We start from the raw sequence: 22,538 nt of genomic DNA on the forward strand, positions 1-22,538 counted from the left end.
TCCTTGTATTGTGCTGCTCAACTCGATGGCAGCAGCACTGATGGAAAAGGGGGATATGAAGGAGGAAAGACGTGAGCCGGGGCAGACTGTGATGAGCTCTGCTCTGAGAGCTTTTCTGAATCCCTGGCGTTTAATCCACCCGGGTATTTATGCTGCTCTCTGTCCCAGTGTGCGAGCTCCAACATCGAGAGCTTCTCGTTAGCAAGAGACTGGCAGCGAAAGACGTTGCCTGAAACAGCAGTGAGCCACAGGGCTTTGATGTGGGCTGTAAAATGGAACTGAAAGAACTGCTGGCTCAAGAAAACAGGAGCTGCTCCCGTGCTCCTTGGAAAAGCATTTCATCTCTGTTCTGCAGAGCTTAATTCACCTGGTCCATGTGCGTTTTGTTAGGGGCAGGCCTTTGGGCATCAGGATGTAAGTGAGAAGGGAAAAAGCTGAGTATTTGCATTTTCTAAGGAGAACAAATGGATGCTGAACAGAGGGTTGGGAGGAACCTGCAGTGTGTACCAGCCTGAGCTCAATAGAAGAGGTGCCCTGGCTCTGCAGGGGCTAAATTGCATTCTCCAGGCTCTGTCCGCACGAAGCGTCCAGGTGAAAGCATCACATCCGAAGAACTGGGCTCTGCTGGAGTGGGAGAGCCCTCTGTGCTGGGATGGGTGCCTGAGCAGAGGCTGGTAGAGGTATATGGGAAGGCACAAGGTAGAGAGGTTAATCCTGGGAGAGGAGGGGTAAGAAGTGACGTGAATGGAGTTAGAAGTGATCAAGCAAATCAGGACTTAGGTTATCAACATTTCTGAGGTTAGACATTGCAGGTTGGAGCTGGGTGGAAGATAACTGTGTACAGGGCACACAGGTTCTTAACTCTTTCACTGTTTTGATAACATCTTGATTGATCAAGAGCCTGAGATCCCTGTGGGATGTACCTGGTGACACTGGCAGTGGTTACTCGCTCCTGCAGGGCTGTAACTGCCACTATCAGAGATAGGCTCTAATAATTAATAATGGATGCAGCCAACAGGCTGTGAGTTCCTGTGGGGATTAGGGGCTCTGTTGATTAACAAAGAGGAGTCTCTAGAGGAAGAAGCCTTAATTACAAAAGCTTTCTTTTCATGCTGGCTTGACGTACAGCTGGAGAGAGGGTCAGCAGCTCTTAGCTGTGGTTGGGGCTTAAAACAATGTGCTGGGGTGCTGTGTGTTTGCTTTGCAGAACTCTTAAAGCTGGTGCTTAATCCCTAAAAATGAAGGAAATGGAATTGTTCCCATAGAACAGACAGTGAGGGTAAGTTTGGTGATACATTCATCGTCTTCTTTCCTACCAGGACATAAAACCTTCATTACAAACACTGGGGAAAGGTTAGGGAATGAAAGACATGGAAATGACAACTGGGAGTTAGATGTGGCACAGAGACATGTTGACTGGTGTGTTTTCCAGGCTAGGGACAGTAGCATTTGGATTTCCCTGTGGTTTGCTAAACCCATACAATCAAGTGAAACAGGAATATTCAGTTGAAAGGAAAAGCAGCTTGTATTGAGGGCGAAGGAAGGCTGGGGAGCAGTCAGCTGGTGCTGTGCTTAAAGGGGATGGAGAGGCTGATCCAGGCCGCCTGGTATTGAATTATGAAGGAATTCTAAACCCAAACTGTCACTGGCGGAGCTGCTCCCATATTTGAGGTTAATCAGTACAATTGCACTGCTCACACAGCACTCATCCTGGCCAGTTTGTAAATCTCATTGTTTCTATAGGCTATAAGAGTTGAAAAAAGGATGTGCTGAGACTGAATGTGTGAATACTTCATTGGCTTTGTCATCGAGTGGAAGATGCTCTGTAGTGGCTGAGTGTTGCTGTGTTACTGCAGAGAAATGATTGTTTCAAACGAGACATTCCTGACGTCCCTGTTGGATCTTTCTTTCCTTTTTAATCCCTGCTTTGGAGTCCCTGTTCATTGGCTCTCTCGTAGCAGTGATGCCATTACTCTCTGTGTCTTCTACCACTTCCAGTTCGCATGGGTAGCTTTGTTGTAAGAGCTGGGTTTAGTTTGCACTCACCTATTCGTATTGATTTAGCTATTATTATGGTTTGTAAGGAGGACAAATGCATTCTCTGGAGACACTTACAGGAGTGATCTGTGTGTTCGGGTAACGTGGTGGCAACTTTGGGTTCACTGCTTGAGCTTTGGAGGGAACTCTTCAGGTCCCAAACTTGTTTCAGCGCTATCAGGAGTGACTCTCTAAGGACCTGTTGTACCATAGGCCTGTGTCTATGAAACAAAAGCATGATCTAGGGGAGATAGAAGCTTGCTCTTCTTCAGGTCTGTAGAGGACTGAGCAGGGTGGCAGCGCTCATATAGCATGAACTATTAGCATAAAGCTGTATCCCATTGCAGGCTTTTTTCCACAAGAAAATGAAATCCAGAGGATACAGATGGGGCCTCAGCCGGATCCCGGGAAATTCTGTGATTCTTCCTGTGTTGGGAGCAAATTGACAGCATAAACCCAAGGAGTTCACCTGGGTTTCTTGCATACCTGTCTCCTGGTTTGATTCCCACTTGGCCAACCTGTTCTGCAAGGAGGTTCAAATAAGAAATGAGAGCAGTTAGAACAAGGAAACAGAGCATTAGGACAGCCAATCTCCTGAAGTTCTTAGCAGAGACCAGGGAGAGAAGACTGTTGCCATCCAGAAGATAACAAATAGCTAGAGGAACTGCTAGATGAAATGCCTATACTTGTAAAATACACTGGAGAATTGAGACCTGCCGGATATTCCTTAGGGAGCATCCCACAGTGTTTAATGTGGGGCGTTGTTTTTGTAGCGCTAGTAAAACATTGCTTGAGTTTTAAAAGCCTCTCTTACAATGTCAGTGATGTCTCAGATCCTGCAGCACTTCCGCGCACCCAAGGTGGGTATGAATCAGTGCGACTGAACAACCTGCTCAGGCTTCCTGCCTAATTAGAGCATGTGCAAACTTACTCGTCAGAGCTGGCAGAGGCACGGAGACCGAGCTTAACGTGGTAAAACCACCTTGCTTCAACTCTCCTGGGCTGCTCGGTCTGGTCTTCCTCTTCCCTGCTGCGTGTTTTCAGTACTTCAACTTGCTCAGATCAAGAAAAGAGGTCCCAGTTTTCTCTCAGGGTATAGGTTCATCACAAGAATAGACACTGTCCCATTCCTACCTGGATACGGTAGGCTGTGCTGCTCAGGTCAGAGGATTTGTTTCATAGGATCGTGGAATGGTTTGTGTTGGAAGGGACCTTAAAGCTCACCCAGTTCCATCCCCTGCCACGGGCAGGGACCCCTTCCACTAGAGCAGCTTCTCCAAACCCCATCCAGCCTGGCCTTGAACACTGCCAGGGATGGGGCATCCTGCCTCTACCACATAAGCAGAGATGAAGGATTTGCTGAATCTCAGGGTGTGCTTGCATGCGTCTGTGCTTCCTGTGTTAGCAGCTTTTGGGTAGGGAGATGTGTGTGATCAAGGGACTGATACCTTCAGGGTTAGCTCCCAAACAGTCTGTGGCAATATTGTGGTTCATTCTGGGCAGTCTCAGGAGGGAACCTGGAGGTGACAGGCAGATACCCTGGTCTGTACAGAAGGGGTGTGCTGTAAAGCTCCCACTCGGCACAGCTTTGCACATGTAGTCTGTCTCTTTGCTATCCTTTTGTGACCAAGACTGTTGAAGCCAGGGGGTTTGGTGAAGGAGGGAGGCCTGGGGACAGTGGCTTTACGACAGGACTTCACTAATAGGGAGCATTAACTAAATTGAGTTGACTTAATAAAATCTTGATGCATTCCAGGAAGATGGTGAATTCATTAAGGCCACAGCTGGACAAGCTGTTCCCCTCTGCTCTGCCATGACTGGTTTATAGCCACTGAAGAGAGTTGTCATTTACCTTTCGTGTTTAATTACTGTAAAGCTATTCCCCTCCCCTGTGAGATGGGTTTTTTCTCCCTGGCAGAGCAAGGCTCTGGGGAAATTAAACAGCAATTATTATGTTTGCTCACTCTGTTATAGCATAACAGATACTTGAAGGTAAGTTGATGTGTTTGTGTGATTGGCTTCCATAGGAGCAGCGCCTGCTGCAAGCAGGGCTGGCAGAACCTCTCAGACCCAGCAGTGCGCACACAGTGTTAATCCTCTGTGTACCTAAGGCAAGACTAAACACAAACCTGGGGCTCAGCTTGCGTTGTGTACTTTCCATTTGAAAACTACTGATAAGAAGTGAGAAAACAGGACATGCAGCACTGGCTGGAGCTCTTGTTGGTTTGTTGAGGCTATGGAAGAGTTGTTGGTAAGGCCTTGTCCTGGTGTTCCGAGATACGGCTTGGAAAGCTTGATAGGGATGCAAACCAATGTGGGTGAGAGCAGTGGGTGCAAGTGGTGGGAGGGGTAAGAGAGTCACAGCCTGGTTTAGGTTGGAAGAGACCTTAAAGCTCATCCAGTTCCAGCCCCTGCCATGGGCAGGGACACCTTCCACTGGAGAAGGTTGCTCAAATAATGCATCTACTCAGAACTGCACTGCTTTCTGGGTCAAAATGCAGCCTAGCACTAACCAGGTTCCACCAGATCCTGCTGCTAGATACAAGTTTAATCAGATGTTAACATAGCAAAATGGAGTTGTGTTTGCAGGTGGTGGTGCATCAAGTGGAGGTGAGGCTGTTACTATGAGCAGCTAAGCAGATTGGGAGAGAAATGAATCTTCTACCCACGCCGATGTAAAAGCTGTTTCTTGATGGAGTTGGTCCAGAAGGGCGCTAAAAGCGTCGTTTCTTGGATGTGGCACAGTACAGGAGTGAGAGCTGCTCATTTGCAGGGTGGTTTTGGACTGTATGTATGGGTCTTGCCTTCTGTCGGTGAGTGACATCAGTGGGCAGTTGTGTCAGCAACATCAGTATCGGGGCATGAGAGGTAAGGTGGGTTTCAGGGACAGGAGGCATTAATGCCTTTGGTGAAAGGAGCAGTGATTTGGACCTGGAAACGCTTCCTGCTGGAAGGTTGCCTCTGTACTGGCTGTGTTACCTCCAAACATCTGGAATGCGATGACTGCTCTGATTCATTAGACCGGGAGCTTTGCTGAGGAATGGCTTTGCGTGTGCTCCGAGGGACTGCTTCATTGAACGCTCATGTTTCTCCTTTGTGTTTGCATTGGGGTCATCCATGTACATGCAGCCCTATAAAATCAGCCAGCGACCTCACCACAGGCAGTAGCTGTAGGTCTCACCCCTTCCTTCCTTTATCTCTGAAGTTTGGAAGTGAAGGGGGTACCACTCGGATGCTGAGTGAGTGCAGAATGGTGTGCTCTGCTTCGTCTGGTGTGATTTTAGTGCAGATGTTGCCAGCAATACCCAGTTTCTGGCACAAAATCCTTCAAAGGAGACATCCAGTACACCTGCAGGTTGTTGGTGAGGGCTCTTCCCCCGGGTGCAGACCTTGCTACCCAGAAAATCCCCTTCGGAGCAGCTGCTCCCAGTGAGTGCCGGTGCTCACCATGCTGGTTGCACTCCCAATGCAGGGATGTGGGATGTGCTGCCTGCGAGACCTTGTGGCAACAAAATGATCATTACAGGCCATTCATGTCAGCAGCGTTTATGCTTTTCTGTTTGCTTGCAAGCAAAACCAGCAGCTAATTTGCAAGGCTGCCTTTTGTAAGAGGGCCCTTTGATCAATGCTTGCCAGTGTTAATGTTTCAGTGGGCTATTGATTTCTGCAGCAGCTTTTGTTCCCTGGATTTATGCGCGATGGGTTTGGGCAGCACACGCTCTGCATGTTTGATTAAAGTTCGTTTGACTTCACTTGCAGTGGAGCTGGAGGCTGCTTTTACTCCCTGTCTGCAGAACCAAAGCTTTCCTGACTTACTCCTTTGTGCTCCAGCTTCTGCCCCCCATGCAGTCACCAGTATGCTGTTTCTAATCCTTCCAGACTCACTCCACTCCAGCATTTAATCCCTTTGGTAGACAATATAATATTAGATAGCCAGGCAGCTGGGAAGATCCGGCATGGAATTTTTTCAGTGTAGGATACATCTGTGTGCATACAACATCAGCGTTCTCTGTGTGTCGTCTCGGACTTGTTCTTGTCTATCTTTGTCACTTGAGTCATTTACTGAGTCATGGAGCCGGGCAGTCTGGTGATGAATTTGAAGTGCAGAATCGCCCCTAGTCCTTTAGTATAGCCAGATCTCATAGATGGGGGAAAGCTAGCTGTTGAATAAACTCCTATTTCGGTTTGATGCGGTTGTGACAGCAGGTTTAGGAGGCTCTCAGAAGCATTATGATCATTAACTTAGTACTTTTTATGATAGACACCGTTTCTTCTTTAAGTGTGGTTTATTATACAGTGCATGTATAAGCTGTTAAACTTGCCTCTGGACCTGATGGGCTTGCAATGTGTAAATAGAGCTCAAATAGGTTCCCATTTTATGATGGGAGGAAAACAGATTGGTTTGCTGTCTGCCATTGCCATGTGTCACGGGACACATTAATTCCCTGCCACAAAGACGTGGGATTTACTTGCTCCTGGTGCTGACACCTCAGCTTTGCTAGAAATGAGTTTATCGGTAAAACGCGGCTGGTTTCGTTTGCAGGAGACTTTTTACCTTCAAAAAGCATTTGCATGAGCTTCTCTGCAGAGCTTCTGGCGCAGGTCATAACCCTGCTTGACAAACAGTTGTGCCTGATGGACTTTGAGCCCACTTAATAGACTCCGAGCAAAATGGCATTTCTAAAGCCAACCCGCAGCAGCAGAGCAGGGCGCTGGGTGTCAGAACACGCTGTTCTTCCCAGGGCTGGCAGAGCAGGAACGCTCATCTCCAGCCTGCATCCGGCTTTGGTTTGAGATTCAGTTCAGGAAAGAGTTTGGGCTTTGATTTTGTGGGGTTGGTTGGGTTGGGGTTTAGGGCTTTTGTCCTTTAGAAGCAACAGTTGTAGGTGATGATCTGTCCTATGGAGCCAGGCTGAGAGAGCTGGGCTGGGTCAGCCTGGGGAAGAGAAGGGAGACCTTAGAGCAGCTCCAGTGCCTAAAGGAAACCTGGAGAGGGGCTTTGGACAAGGGCCTGTAGGGACAGGCCAAGGGGAATGGCTTGAACCTGCCCGAGGGGAGACTGAGCTGAGCTCTTAGGCAGAAGCTCTTCCCTGTGAGGGTGCTGAGGCGCTGGCACAGGGTGCCCAGAGAAGCTGTGGCTGCCCCATCCCTGGCAGTGCTCAAGGCCAGGTTGGACACAGGGGCTTGGAGCAAGCTGCTCCAGTGGAAGGGGTCCCTGCCTGTGGCAGGGGCTGGAGCTGGAGGAGCTTTGAGGTCTCTTCTAACCCAAACCAGCCTGTGATGATGCAGTGATTCTGCTCACTCTTTATCCCTCCTCACCCAGTACCTCTGAACAGGGTTTGGTGTGGATAATGTTCACGTCTGCAGTAGCAGATCAGTGGCATTGCTCCCAGTCCGTAGCAGCGCAGGTTCAAAATGCATCTATTCTGTCCATTGCCAGAAATCAAAGCTGTGGTTAAATTCTTTTTGTGGTGATTCTGTTTTTAAATTAAGCACTGGTAAAACTCTGTGTCTTAAACGTTGGCAGTTAATGCCTACAACAACATCCTCCTTTTGTCTTTCAAGTGTTGCAGTGGTGCAGGTATTAGTTGTGGCTGTAATTGCGTGTTTGAGGCCCTTGGGAGAGTTTAGATGAAGGGTGTGTCTTTATTAGAGTTAACTCCAGTGATCTGCCCTGCGTCTGGGCTGCAGGATTTCCCCACAGAGGGAGCAGGCTGAGGTTACCTTGTTTGATCACATAAAACACAGTTCAAAGCAGCCCTTTTTGTGGGCAATTCAGGGATGTTTGTTCTGATGTTGATTTTCCAAGGGGCTGGTTTAGAACTTCTTCATTTTTTCTCTTACAACTTAAAAGAAAACAACACCTTTTACCTTAGAGGCAGACAAGTCGCCAGGAAATGATGGGGTTTCAAAGGAAGAGAAAAGAGATTAAAACCACATGCTGTTCTTTGGTTCGGCAGTGCATCCGCTAGCTTGAATGGCAGCTGCTCCAGCGTTTGAACGTCAGCCAGCTTCATTATGCTGTGAAATTATCACTCATTTCTCTAGGTGTGCTCTTTTAACTGCGTAATTAATTTAGATGTGGGCCTCTATATTCAAATTAAAACACGGTTTACGGTAGCAGGGATGGGTTATGGTTAGAGACTCCTTGTTGAATGCGGTCTTCAATGGGAACGTTGCAATGGAGGCTGACAAAATGGCAGTGTCTGTTTGAACTGATCCTCGTTCTGTCTGTGAGCACCACAGAGGGCTTACATCAGTTATTTGTTGTCAGTGGAAGGTGGTGCCTCCGGACACAGCTCCTGAGCTGTGCAGAGGTGTCAATGGGATGCTGGCAGCAAGGCGAGGGTCCCCTCTCCGAGTCACCCCAGCATCCAGCTGGATTCACGCTTCCCAACCTCTTTTCCTTTCTATGGGTGAGGGGAGGACTGAGGGGGCATTTGTGCACTCCCTGCTCCCCTCCCTGCAAAAGCAAAGAGAAAAATAATGAGGGTTTTCCTTTTTTCCTGTCTTATCTAAAGAATTCTTTTGTCTGGCTGAAATACATCATTGGCGCTTCCTACAGACAGCAAAAGGAAGGCAAAAAAGGCTGACGAGTCAGATTTGCATGCCCCTCTAACATACTCCTTCTGTATTCGCAGGGAGAACTAATCACCTTCTATTACTATTGGAAGAAAACCCCTGAAGCAGCGAGTTCTCGAGCCCACCGTAGGCATCGGAGACAGGCTGTGTTTCGGAGAATTAAAACTCGAACTGCTTCCACTCCAGTCAACACTCCCTCCAGGCCCCCCTCCAGTGAATTCTGTAAGTGGAAGCGAAAAGCAATGCATTTATCTTTGTTTAGATGCAGGGAGCAACAGTAATGTAATGGTGCTGTACCTTGCAGTGACTGAAGCAAGGAAATGGGAGTTCAGGCACTTGCCCTCTCCTGTTCCTATACCATTATGCTGGAATGCGGTGGGCGTCTTTGATCACCACATGCTTTGTGCACTCCTTGAAACATAAAAGCATCCTGTAAGGATGGAAATGTTGCCCTGGTACTGAATTTCCCTATTCTTTTCTTGGGTTTATGGTGTATTTTCTCCAGGCTTATTACAGTGATGGGAATTAGAAAATGCAGAAAGAAGGAAGTGCTTCATCACTGTGGAAGGACATCCCTTTCATCCTTCCTTGGCGATCCGTGCCTCCTCCTTGATCTCAGGCTGTGTGCTGCAGCCAGGCCTGTTGTATCTTGAAGCGTCTTGGAAGATGCACCCTTGACTGAAGCAGAAGCGTCTAAACAAAGAATAGTTATCCAAAGCAGTTAATGCCCTGCTTCACAAAGGGTTGTGATTAGCAGTGCCCATATGGATGTATGAACCTTTATCCTTATGGAGAAGGCTTGTGTTTCCCTGTGAGATTTAAGACTTTCTATGGACTAAACCCAGCACATTTCGTGTGCCTCCTAAAGAAAAATGACTGTGTAAAGGCAGGAATTGTCAGACTCTGACTAATACGGGGGAGGTGGAGGATGTGGTGAGCAGGCAGGACAGGGAATTCTGGAGAGGGTAGTAGGGAGGTGGTAAGCAAGGGCTGTTGGCTTTGCCTTGCTGGAATTGATGGGATTTATCACTGATTTCTGTGTGCACAAGAAGCGAGGATCCGGACTCCACAGCTTGATCCAAGATACTCGGCACTTCAGAGCACATGTGGCTGGAAGGACCCATCCATATGGATCCGACTGCAGGATGAGAATACAAATCAGTTTAGTAAAAGAAAGCAAGTTTTAGCCTGGTGGTAACTCTGCAGTCAGGGCTTGAACACCTGCAAGACTTAATGTAGAAACCATGGTGATGCTTGCAGCTACCGTTGGTAAATGGGACCCTGTGTTAATTTGAAGGGTAGTGAGTTGATGACAAAGGCTAATGGCAAGTGCTGTGAATCCCTCCCTCTCTAACCTGCGTGTATTACAAAACACCCCCTTGCAACCTTTAGCACAACAGTATTCTTGCATCAAGGACTTCTCTTCTAATTAAAGATTTGAACAAAAGGAGCCACAGGGCTTTCTGCTGGTGACAAATTACAGACCTGTTATGCTGTGAATTTATAGTGGCGGTGCTCAAAATGCAGTGCTCAGGGAGCAAGATTTACTCCCGAGTTGTTTTAGGAGATGAGAGAAGATCCAGTTTCTGTCGGGTCTGCAGATTTTCTGTGGTTTGGATGGGGCTTTTTAGCTCACAGCCGTGCAGTTGGCCACAAAGGGAAGTGACCCTGTCCGTATTCTCCATGTCTTTGAAACATGACATGCTTGAAATGTACGTTTGGACGTGTTAACTCTTCAGGAGCCTTGCAGTAAGGATTGGAAGCTGGTAATGTCCTTGTAGTACCTCTCCTCCACAAGAATCACAGCTTGGTTTCAAACAGGTACATTACATCTGAGTGTTGTTTCTTCCACCCACAAAGCACATATAGCCACTAACAGAATGGAACAGCAGTGACAATCTGATTTAGGAGTCTAGAAACAGAATAGAAACCAGAAAAGCCACCACAGGTTCTGTCCATGGACTCTAGTAAAGTAGGATTTAGATACAGAACATTTGCTTTGAAATTTGACCAGATACTAGAGAGAAGCCTCCTTTCTCTTGCAAATTGTGCCTTTGGAGCACAGCCTCTCTAAGCCTGCACAGTATTTGAATGACAACTGGAAAACTGCCACGTACTGAATCAGAAGTTGTGTGAATCGTATCACTTGGTGCATTCCTGGAATCCTCCCTTAGTCCGATGGGGTTTGCAAACAGCCATCCAAGGCAAGGTTGTAGGAAATCACCGGATTTGTGCAAGAACTGCCATTAATGGTTATTGTAGCCAAGTAGGAGGAAAGAGAAAATCCTGCTGAGTTTTTATGTTCCATTTTCCTCTTCTTCCCTTGTTCTTTACCTCTTCAGTGGACTTGAGCTCAGCCAGCGAAGATGACTTTGACAGCGAGGACAGCGAGCAGGAACTGAAGGGCTACGCCTGTCGGCACTGCTTCACCACCAGTATGCACCTGATTCATTGCTGTATTATTTCTGCCCTTCTGCTGCTGCCTATTTAATGCAGGTTCATTCAAGCAAGAGCAGTTCATTTGCATGTACAGCTGTGCAAAAAGCTGTGGGGTTGAATCAGCTGAAATATGCAGCATTCCCAGCAGAGTTCATCATGCTTTGCCATTGCAAATTAATCCTGCAGTGACAAAGGAGACTTCTGAGAGGTAGACACTTGTACAGGAAGAAATCTACATAATCCATAACATATATAATCGATTTGTGATATAGCAAATCAATAGTGGACTGTGACTGTCACACACAACCCTTCTTTATGCTGCATTGAATCTCCTCTGCATTCCTGTGGGTATTCCGGAAGGTTGTCTGGTATTTGGGTGTATGCATGGCATGGTAGGTTGGATATAAGGAAGAAGTTCTTTATTGTTAGAGGGCTGAGACACTGGAACAGGCTGCCCAGGGAAGTTGTGACTGCACCATCCCTGGAAGTCTTGAGGCCAGGTTGGACGGGGCTTGGAGCAACCTGCTATAGTGGAAGGGGTCCCTGCCCATGGCACTGGGTTGGACCTGGATGAGCTTTAAGCTCCCTTCCAGCCCAAGCCACTCTGTGATTCTGAGTTGCTTAATAAACAGAGAGTTTGTAAGCTGAATATTACTGAAGATGTGCACTGGGACGGGGCAGAGTTTTCCAGCAGTTTCTCCAACTTTGCCCATAGAAAAGCAGCTGCTTTTCCAATTGCGTGCTTTTTTAATGATGCAGTGTGTTTGTGCTCTCTGCTCCATCGTGTCTCTAAGCTGTTGCTTTTCCTGCCCCAAGCCTCCAAGGACTGGCACCACGGCGGCCGAGAGAACATTTTACTGTGCACTGATTGTCGCATTCACTTCAAGAAGTACGGGGAGCTGCCACCCATTGAGAAGCCTGTGGACCCTCCACCCTTTATGTTTAAGCCTGTCAAAGAGGAAGATGATGGACTTAGTGGAAAGCATAGCATGAGGACAAGGAGGAGTCGAGGCTCGGTAGGTTAACACTTTGCATTGCAGCTCCTTCTGTAAAGGGGAGGGGTTGTCTGGGAAAGGGAGTCAAGCCCAGATATGATGCTTTCTCTGTCTTGTTTGTTGGCCATGGTGTGCGCCTGCTGCTGCATTTGTGGATGGGAGCGTGGGGTTTGCTGAGCTTGAGGAAAAGGAGCTGAAATGTCTCTTACACAAGCTCAGTCAAACTTGGGCTGCTCATGTTTTCAATGACTGGCAGTAAACTGTCATGATAAACTTGACCAGTCATTCCAGGCTTTGTGCTGGTATGTGTGCTCCTTCCAGCTGGATCCTGTCAGAGGTAAGCCCTTGGGCTTATTTTAAAGGCTGAAATGCTCTTCATGGGGTCTGCTCAACTGTCGTTTGCTGCTGTGGTTTGTGCTCTGTCAGAGTGTTCACTGGGGTGAAATGCCGGGAGCCTCACAGTGTACAAGTGACCTGTGAGAACTCTTGACAGCAGCTCTGGTTAATCTGATGTTTCCTGTGGGTTTTGGCTGATAGAAAGCAGCAGATAGATTTCTTTTCCTTGCCCTCCCCTCTCTATCTTTCCAATCACGGTGATGGGACCATTGTCTATATAAACACCTGGTGAGGCTGCGCTGTCAGATAAGGTTGGCTTCATTGTGTTTTGGTAGCCGGTCACCCAGAAAACTGCCAAACTGGGAAAGAAACAGCATTAACTATTGACGTACACTCTGCCGTGATTCCTTATTGCATAGCAGGAGCACGTTGAAACTGGGGGGGGGGTTAGAAACTGGTCTTAACTGCTTGAATGCCAATAGATAGGCCTTTTTTAGTGGAACATGAGGGTCCTCTCCTGCCTCTTTCCCTGTGTGTGTATGAACGCTTGCAAATGTGCTTGCATGTGTTTCATGAAGAGAACTGAGCATGCAAACAGCAGCAGCTTTGGGACGTCTTTCTGATGTTGTCATTTCTAGCAGACAATGCTAAATAAGATAATCAGCACTTCATGTTTTTGAGTAGGGAAGTTAAGGATTTGCCTCCTTTTAACTAATGTTTCAGGCTCTTAGCAGGAATGCTTCATCCGTGCAAGACAGTGGAATATAAAGGGGTTGGACAAGTGCTGACTTGGATGCACTTCTGTTTCTGTTAAACACAGATGTCTACACTACGCAGTGGTCGTAAGAAGCAGCCAGCCAGCCCTGATGGTAGAGCCTCCCCCATCAATGAAGACATCCGCTCCAGCGGCCGCAACTCCCCCAGCGCCGCCAGCACCTCCAGCAACGACAGCAAAGCGGATTCGGTGAAGAAATCTGCCAAGGTAAGAGTTGCCCATTCTCCTTTTGGGTTAGGACGTGGCCACCTGAGGCCTCTGCAGCCTGAGAGATGAGATCCAGGGTGTAGGAAGCCAGGGAATCTCGCAGTGACCTAGAAATTCCTGCTTGTGTGGGTGAGGAGGAAACTGAATGGTGAACGTGACCGAGGCTTTGTTCCGTACGTGAGGATGTGCAGTGATAAACACCACGTAACCTTACTGCTGTCATGAGAAATTAATCCTGCAGTTGCGGATGCAAATGCAAGCATTAGGCTTGGAAAGAATACAGCTCAGAAATGCTCTGTTTGAGACAAGTAGGCAGTTTAGGGATTGGTTTTAAGCGGTTCTTAGTCTTTGTGTAGAAAGGCATATAAATATGTAGTAATTCAGGCTGCTTCTGTTACTGGTTCTCTGTATGTGTATTGGCTTACAGTTTAGTGTGTTTAAATAAGTGCTTTCCAGGAGAGTCCTGGAGAAACCAAAGGCAGATGCTGCGGGAAGGTTTGCCATTAAGCAGTTGAAATTGAAAAGCAGCAAGTTAAAAATAAGTCTTCAGAAATAACCCACAGGTTAAAACTGGATGATGGAGCATGTTTTCACATGGTAAAACTGAGAACTTAGCAAAGTTGGGAGTTAGGTAATTACGTGATGTATAAAGCTGTCCTAGACCATGAAAGAAGGCAGTAATCTTGTAATAGCTACTCGCTGTTAGCCCTGTATTTGAGGGGATGTAAAAATATCCCTCTCAAAATGTCAGGAGTAGTAGAAGGAGGCTTATCCTGTGCCTGTCTACTGCAGAAAGTCTTGCTCCATCCTCTGTGTTGGGCTCTTAGGAGAGTATCCTGGGCCAGTTGATCTGGTTCCTGACGGACTTGATTGATCATAGCTGGAGACAACTGCTCTGTTTAAACTATTCCTAAATATTCCTTCACTTCCAAAGCTGGAGGCCACATCTGCGCAATGAGGAATGCTTTACTCAGCGTTCCTTTCTCCTACTAGCTCGTGTCAGGGATGTGTGAAGGGTTTGTGTGCAAAGTGCCCCATGGGTTTCTGTCTGCAGGAGTAACCCTGAGCTCTGGTGTGTGTTCTGTCTTACTCTTGACCTCCAGAGGGAGAGGCTGGGGCAGGGGGGGGTGTGTGTTATGTAGACGCAGCTCTTCTGGGAGCTGCTCCTGGCAGATGGCAGAATGCAGCAGCAGCTCCGGAACAGATTCTCCTGCTGCCTGTAACTGGACAGAGGGACAGACGCGAACGGGGTTGTCGTTAAATGGTGACTTCTGATGAGTTCCCCTGCTCCATAGGAATCCCCCTCGTTTATTTGTGTTAGCGATGGCATAGGCTCAATGTGCTTCTGCATTTACATCACTGGTAACTGTTGTGTTCCGCTTCATTTGTGACAGAAGATAAAAGAAGAGGTATCTTCTCCTCTCAAGAACTCCAAGAGGCAGCGGGAAAAGGCAGCTTCTGACACGGAGGAACCTGACAGGTCCAATGCCAAAAAATCCAAAACTCAAGTGAGTCCCACACAGGAATATTTTCTCTTAGAAGAATGGTTTGAGGGTGAGGAGGTGCAAACCAACAACATGAAATCAGTTTAAGCCACAGCAAACTGTAACTTAATCTGTGGTTGGAAAGCAACCAATACTGTAATGTGTTCCTTCTGTTGAAACCAGTGGGATGATACAGGGTAAGCCTAGAATGTTTTTACTGTTTGTTTTCATACCAATATCAACCATGTAGGAGTTCACTTGGATTATTTTCCACCTTCTCCCTCCAGTGTTTTTAATGTAAATCTGTATTTTTTACTCTTTTGTGGCAAGTTAGACCACTACCACTGTTATTGAGGCTGTTCCATAGCTTGGTAACCCTCTTAGAGAAGAAGTGTTTCATGATGTTCAGGCAGAAGCTCCTATATTTCAGTCTGTGCCCATTGCCACTGGACTCTGCTAAAAGAGCCTGGCTCCACTGTCACTGCACCCTCCCTCTGGACATTGATGCTGCCTGTGCTGTTTCAAGTCCTGTGGGGTTTGGAGGGTGGTACTTGCACAGCCGGGGTGATGGGGCGCATCCTGTGCCACGCTGGTCGTGTTCTGTGTGCAGTTCTCTCACACGTGGTGGGGGTTCTTCCCCCTCTCCCTGCAGGAGATCAGCAGGCCAAACTCTCCTTCAGAGGGAGAGGGCGAAGGCGAGAGCTCTGACAGCCGCAGCGTCAATGACGAAGGGAGCAGCGATCCCAAGGACATCGACCAGGATAACCGGAGCACGTCACCCAGCATCCCAAGCCCTCAAGACAATGAGAGCGACTCGGATTCATCTGCTCAACAGCAAGTGCTGCAGGCACAGCCCCAAGTGCTTCAGGCACAGAGCGGTTCTGGCCAGGCTCCTCCTCCCACACCGCCTATCTCAGCCCAGTTACCAGCATCGCTGCCAGCAGCATCAAGCGCTACTTCGGCTCCACCACAGGTCTCACCATCAGCATCCCAGCCCCCCAGCCAGCCCCAGGCCCCTGCTCCACCACCACCACCTCACTCTCACATACAGCAGGCCCCTGCCTTGCACCCGCCGAGGCTGCCATCGCCTCACCCTCCACTGCAGCCTCTGAGCGTGCCGCAGAGCCAGCCAGCCCCTGCCTCCTCCTCACAGCCCCACTCGCAGCCTCCGCTCCACAGCCAGGCCCAGCCTGCCCCGCACAGCCTGCAGGCCCAGCCCCTCCTGCCTCATCCCGTCCCTTCCCAGCCGTTCTCCCTCCCTACTCAGTCATCTCAGTCTCAGGTTCCCCTTCAGACACAAGCACCGTCTCATTCTCACTCCACTCTCCAGGTAACGCAGCCTGTCCTGCCAACTGCAACCTCGCTGCAGCAGGCTCAGCCTCCGCGGGAGCAGCCCTTGCCGCCTGCACCCATGGCCATGCCTCATATCAAACCTCCCCCTACCACCCCAATCCCTCAGCTCCCCACTGCTCCATCCCACAAGCATCCTCCTCATCTCTCCGGTCCTTCTCCATTCTCAATGAACTCCAACTTGCCTCCCCCACCTGCTTTGAAACCTCTGAGCTCCCTCTCAACTCATCATCCTCCATCTGCGCACCCTCCTCCTTTGCAGCTGATGCCTCAGAGCCAGCCACTGCAGTCTTCACAAGCCCAGCCTCCTGTGCTGACGCAGAGTCAGAGCCTTCCTCCCCCTGCTAACCACCCCCCATCTGGACTCCATCAGGTATCCTCCCAGCCCCCCTTTTCTCAGCATCCATTTGTCCCCGGAGGCCCACCTTCCATCACCCCTCCTTCTTGCCCCTCCACTTCCACGCCACCCACTGTGCCTGGCATCCCACTTCAGACTTCCATCTCCACATCGGCCGCATCTAGTGGAAACGTGCCCGTGGTGACAGCCTGCACACTGCCACCTATTCAAATCAAAGAAGAAGTCCCAGATGAAGCTGAGGAACCAGAAAGCCCTCCCCCTCCACCCAGGAGTCCATCACCAGAACCTACTGTGGTGGATACACCAAGTCATGCTAGTCAGTCAGCCAGGTACGGAGGTTGTCTTCAATGCTTCCTTAATGAGCTCTCGTTTGGTTTGGAAGCAGGATGTAGGACCTGGGTGTATTTTCCATGCACATCTTGTCAGCCTCTCTTCCTAGTGTTATCTTGCTCTTGCTTTTCTGGAGAGGTGCAGTTTCAGACAGGGCATTACAGCTTGTATGTGTGAGAAGGGTTTTACGCTGTGTTGTCTGTGGAGTATTATGGTACAATGCATTTTCTCATGGCTTTCAGGGGAGCTGGTAGTACTGTTGTAGAAGTGTCTTGCTTGTATCACTTGTATAAGTGATACTCTGGTTTTGGTTTCATTGACATGATGAAACTCTTGCATCTTTCCTGAGGCTAAGCTCTTTCTCTTTTGTTTCTTTCAGGTTCTATAAGCACCTGGACCGTGGCTACAATTCATGTTCAAGAGCAGACTTGTACTTCATGCCACTGGCAGGATCAAAACTGGCCAAGAAGAGAGAAGAGGCCATTGAAAAGGCCAAAAGGGAAGCGGAGCAGAAAGCCAGAGAAGAGAGGGAAAGAGAAAAAGAGAAAGAGAAGGAAAGAGAGAGGGAGCGGGAGCGGGAAAGAGAAGCGGAAAGAGCTGCGGTAGGTTGATCTGTAGCTCTTTAAGGGAGTTGGTGGGATCTGACCTGGATGGTGACTACAGAATGCACATCCCCAGAAGCACTTTAATGCACGTGCAAGCAGGTATTTGTGAATGTGGGAGCCTTGTGTCTTAGGTGAAAGGCAACCTGCTACGAGCACCTCCTGCCCTGCCTGTGACTTCCTTCTCTTTAAAGGAACTGGAGAGCTTCTGCTCGCGGTGTGTTTCTGATGTGCAGGAAGGCAGTGCTGCTGGGGATAACTAGCCCAAGTACTCACGTTTGCTTGCAGTAGAAAAGCACCCTGTGCAGGCATAGTGGATGCCATTGTGTGCCTTGTACTGCTGTGCAGGCTCCCGAGTGCTGTCTGCTGGAAAAAGCAGATCTGAAGGGGTTTTAAATTGGAAGCAAACTTCATTAGCTTTTTTTATGGGGAGACCCAAACTCTGGTCTTGGCATAAAGAGCCAATAAAACTAATCCATCATTCTGTGGCCTGTTGGAAAGGAATGATTACTTCTGGGCCCACACAACTGGTAGGTTGGTAATACATTCTTGATGCTGGAAAAGAAGGTGTTAAAGTCCATTCCATCGTGCAGTTCAGAGATACGAATCATAGCTGCGTATTTCTGTAAGATTATAAAAATCGGGATATAGCATCTGTCCATTAAGGATGTGTCAGGTATAGGGACTTTATTCTGGGGATAGGGGTCCTTTGGCAATTGGCGTGGGTAAGATGTGCTTATTGCCCTCCCCTGAAGTGCTCTGCTGCCCTTGTACAGGAGGGGAGAGCAGGATGCAAAGTCCTGATGTGAAAGGAGTGGACTTTGTTGTGTTGCATATTGTGGAGATGAGTTTCTTTGGGTTTAGTCTGTTTTGGGTTACAAATGAGTGTGGAGAGGAGAGGCAGAACACACTGCTGCCACTACAAAGTAGTTATGTCCTGGCCTACAGGCTAGACAGAATCCAGTTCTTCCCCAGATGACAGTGGATCACACAACTGCAGGAGTCACGGAGCGTCCTCTTCAGAGTTTGAAGCAGAAGGGCAGTTTGTGCCTGCTCTGGTTCTAAGCCAGTTGTGATGAACTAAAATTGTTCTCCCCCTTTCTGTGCAGCAGAAGGTATCCAGCTCCTCCCATGAAGGCCGACTTGGAGAGTCTCAGCTCAGCGGGCCAGCACACATGAGACCTTCATTTGAACCTCCACCGACAACCATAGCTGCTGTACCACCTTACATTGGTCCGGATACACCTGCTTTACGAACACTAAGTGAATATGCCCGTCCTCACGTCATGTCACCAACAAACCGCAACCATCCCTTCTTTGTCCCCCTGAACCCCACTGATCCACTTCTGGCCTACCATATGCCTGGCCTCTACAACGTGGATCCCACCATTCGGGAGCGAGAGCTGCGAGAGCGGGAAATCCGGGAGCGAGAAATCCGGGAAAGGGAGTTGAGAGAGAGGATGAAACCTGGCTTTGAGGTGAAGCCCCCAGAGCTAGATGCATTGCACCCAGCTACTAACCCCATGGAGCATTTTGCCAGGCACGGCGCACTGACTATCCCACCAACAGCAGGACCTCACCCATTTGCTTCCTTCCATCCGGGTTTGAACCCCCTTGAAAGAGAGAGACTTGCACTGGCAGGCCCGCAGTTACGGCCTGAAATGAGCTACCCCGACAGACTGGCAGCAGAGAGGATACACGCGGAGAGGATGGCATCGCTGACAAACGACCCCCTGGCCCGGCTCCAGATGTTCAACGTCACACCTCACCATCACCAACACTCACACATACACTCGCATTTACATCTACATCAGCAGGATCCCTTACATCAAGGTGAGCCCAGGGAACTGGGCTGCGCAGGTAACTGGGAAACCTCTCTCATGAGCTGTAAGCAGTGGTCTGTCTGAAACAGGCAGACCGTGACTCGAATTCAAGCAGCAAATCCCTGTTTTAGTGTATACAACGCGACTTCTGTACTGTATAAGGTTTTGATAACTGAAACACAGATTATTTTTGGAAGGTGAACCAGTGACAGTGATAAAGTAAATGATGATAACACTGCAGTGATCATCACCGTGCTGGAATTAGTAACACTGCTAATGCTAATGCCTGTTAGGAGTTCTAGCTGGAAAGGAGCTGAAGCTGGTGTTTCCATAGAGGAGCTGAAAAAATAACTAGGAGAGAGGGACTTCATCTCTTGAGCCATTTGACATGCCAGCCATCTGGCTTTAGTTGAGCTGAAATTCTCTGTCACAGTTCTCATAAGAACTATCTAAATTTATGGTTTAGCTGCAGTGTATTCTGTGTTGAATTCTTCTTCCCCACATATTTAATAGTCTCAAAAAGGAGTTGATGCCTTGCTCATTTCTAAAGCAAATTACGTGGTTCTGCCTCTGGAAGTCTGGAAGATGAGGCACTAAGCAGGATTTTTCTGGTGACAGACTGCAGAGGACACAGCGAGCAAGGCACCAGCTGCAGTAGCTGCCAAGGAAGGGGAAAAAAGAGGTCCGCATACTTAAAGTGCAGCTTCTGGTGCAGCTGGTTACAAATGTAGTGTTCGTGCAAGCAAATACAGCACACTTCGCCTTGGAGCACTATGCATTAAGGGTAGCTGGAATATCTGCTGCTTGGAATTTGGAAGGAATTCGAGTGCTGTTACAGATGCCAAATTGTATAGCGAGGAAATCAGCAGGGTCTTGTGAGGTTGGTGAGGGGCTGAGGGTTATGGGTAGATGATGGGGCTGAGTATCAGCATTCTTAAAGCTGTCAGCTGTGGACATTGGCTGAGGCTGATTGCAGACTGGTTCAGTTTGAGGCAGGTTTGCATATCCCATTGATAGCGGGAGAAATGTGTCATAGATGGTGTCTATACAAGGATACTGATGTCAGGTAAGTCATCACCTCTGTGCAGGTAAGTCTAGGTACTTGGTCTAGACAAAAATACGGCTAGTACATTCTCGCTCCCAGTCTAGTAAGAGACTGGTGCAGGCAAAGCCAAGTCAATTCATTATGAAGTCCTTCTTATGTGTATTTGGAAAGTAATTGGGTTTTAATCTTGGATGCCGGGTTAAAACTGAGTTAGGGTCTCCTGAGTGTTTCCAAGTAGTTCTTGCTCCAGAGTAACTCTGCGGGTGAGTAAGGCCTTAAGGTGCATAACCGGTATGTCTCCTTGGAGTGGGGATGAGCAGGGTGTGAAATGGTCACACATTTCTGTTCTGGACCAGGCAGCAGATGAGGAAGAATTGTGTTACCTGTCTTGGGTTCCTTTCTTTTGTGGTTCCTCTGCAACCCACCAACAGCTTCACATGCAGAGGTTTCACATGAGCTGGGTGTGCAAACAGGTTTTGGCCAGCTTTATGGCCTATCAGGCAGTACTGGCAAAGTCAGAGCATGCTAAGCGTTTCTGTACTAAATATCAGCAGTGATCCCTCACTTTTGAGTGTGTAAAGGAGAAACAAGAGTTTTAGTGTAAGGTTTTCTAAATGTTGACCATCTTAGTTACTGCTTGGTGGATTTCTTGTAGCAATTGAAAGCCTTGGGTTGTTGTTTTAACAGTTGAGACTCTTCAGTAAGCAAATGTCACTTGGAGGTAGAAAAGTGGGTTTCCAATTGGGTGGAGCTAAACTTCTGGTAATTATATGCCAGTTAGGCCAAGTCTAACGGGTTTTTATCTCCCAAAGCAGTTGATTTGATTGCCTTCTTTCCTTCTTTTAAAGGTTCAGCAGGACCTGTTCACCCACTGGTGGATCCTTTAGCTGCTGGACCCCATTTGGCACGTTTTCCCTACCCACCTGGGACCATCCCCAACCCATTGCTAGGGCAGCCACCTCATGAGCATGAAATGCTCCGACATCCAGTCTTTGGTGAGAGCATTGTATGGTTCTTTACAAAGGTTGGCTCTTGATCTGAACTGTCATCTTCTGGGTCTTCACATTGCTTGGGAGGGGAGTTGGTGGAGTTAAGCTGTAACTTCGGTTACAGCCAAAGGCTGGTTGGTTTGTCTAACAAAAAAGCTTCATGAGACAACTCTCTGCAGGCTTCATAGCAAACAAGTGTCTAAATGTGGGCAACTGTCTCTTAGGTACTCCTTATCCACGAGATCTGCCTGGTGCCATTCCACCTCCTATGTCCGCAGCCCACCAACTGCAGGCCATGCATGCCCAGTCAGCAGAGCTGCAAAGACTGGCAATGGAGCAGCAGTGGTTGCATGGGCATCCTCACATGCATGGTGGTCATCTACCAAGTCAGGAAGATTATTACAGGTGAGAGGTCTAATGGAAGCTTTTGGAGACACAGGGGTGCTACAGCTTCCTTTGTCTGTCTCCACATTGCACGTTTTTGCTCCCTGAATTAATGCCTTTCTTACTGTGTTTTGAGTTCCTGTCCTGGTGCAGTCATGGAAGGTGGTGAAGCTGTACTAAGACCTCATTTGGGTGTAGGTGATGGAACAGATGGGAAGCTGGGTCCAAATTACTGGCACAGGATGTGGATTAGTTGAGTCCATTAGTTGCAGAACTATGTCTGATCGGAGTTTTTAGTGTGATACTTATTACAATTGCTGCTTCCACATCTCTCTTCCTTGAGAACAGTGGAGGAGGGTGGGTAAAGCTTTATGAATGAGAAGAGGGGAGGAATTCAGTGCAACTTAAGAAATTACTAAGGGGACTAGGAAGTTGAAATGTGTGCATAATACGGATGCTGCATTACCAGCTGAGAATGCCTAGATGAATCATGAGTTGTTCTCCCCGGCATGCTGTATGGTGTCGATAGTCGTGCTCTCTTCTTGTCTCCTGCCTTATGTGACACCATCCTAGTTCCTGTTTGGCAGTGGCCACTGAGAATGTGGCAGCTAAGAAGAAAAAGCCACTAGCACCTAGCGAGGGTCATTCCACATGTCTGTGGGTAGCAAGGATACATAGGAAGCAGCCTATTAAACACCTGCCCTGTGCTGCTTTACTCTGATGTTTCATCCCTTGCTTCTGCTGTCTGAAATTGCCTGCTGGCCTTGTGCCATGGGGGCAGGCAGTCGGCCTGAAGCTGACT

At 48.3% G+C, this 22,538-nt stretch overlaps 1 protein-coding gene across 5 annotated transcripts in view; it reads left to right on the forward strand.

Annotated features, from left to right (window-relative positions):
* Positions 1–22,538, forward strand: part of RERE (arginine-glutamic acid dipeptide repeats) — a 221,527-nt gene that overhangs the window by 197,837 nt on the left and 1,152 nt on the right. For 3 of the 5 annotated variants that reach the window (XM_065696872.1, XM_065696873.1, XM_065696876.1), the window contains 10 exons: positions 8,679–8,841; positions 10,962–11,054; positions 11,875–12,074; positions 13,210–13,371; positions 14,766–14,879; positions 15,508–16,892; positions 17,273–17,495; positions 18,605–19,328; positions 21,212–21,358; positions 21,577–21,757. In XM_065696872.1, coding sequence (XP_065552944.1) covers positions 8,679–8,841; positions 10,962–11,054; positions 11,875–12,074; positions 13,210–13,371; positions 14,766–14,879; positions 15,508–16,892; positions 17,273–17,495; positions 18,605–19,328; positions 21,212–21,358; positions 21,577–21,757 — 3,392 coding nt within the window. The remainder of the gene's footprint in view (positions 1–8,678; positions 8,842–10,961; positions 11,055–11,874; positions 12,075–13,209; positions 13,372–14,765; positions 14,880–15,507; positions 16,893–17,272; positions 17,496–18,604; positions 19,329–21,211; positions 21,359–21,576; positions 21,758–22,538) is intronic. The other 2 variants (XM_065696874.1, XM_065696875.1) reach the window with 2 other exon arrangements.

This window comes from Lathamus discolor, chromosome 16 (genome assembly GCF_037157495.1).
Source record: "Lathamus discolor isolate bLatDis1 chromosome 16, bLatDis1.hap1, whole genome shotgun sequence".
Lineage (NCBI taxonomy): Eukaryota > Metazoa > Chordata > Aves > Psittaciformes > Psittacidae > Lathamus > Lathamus discolor.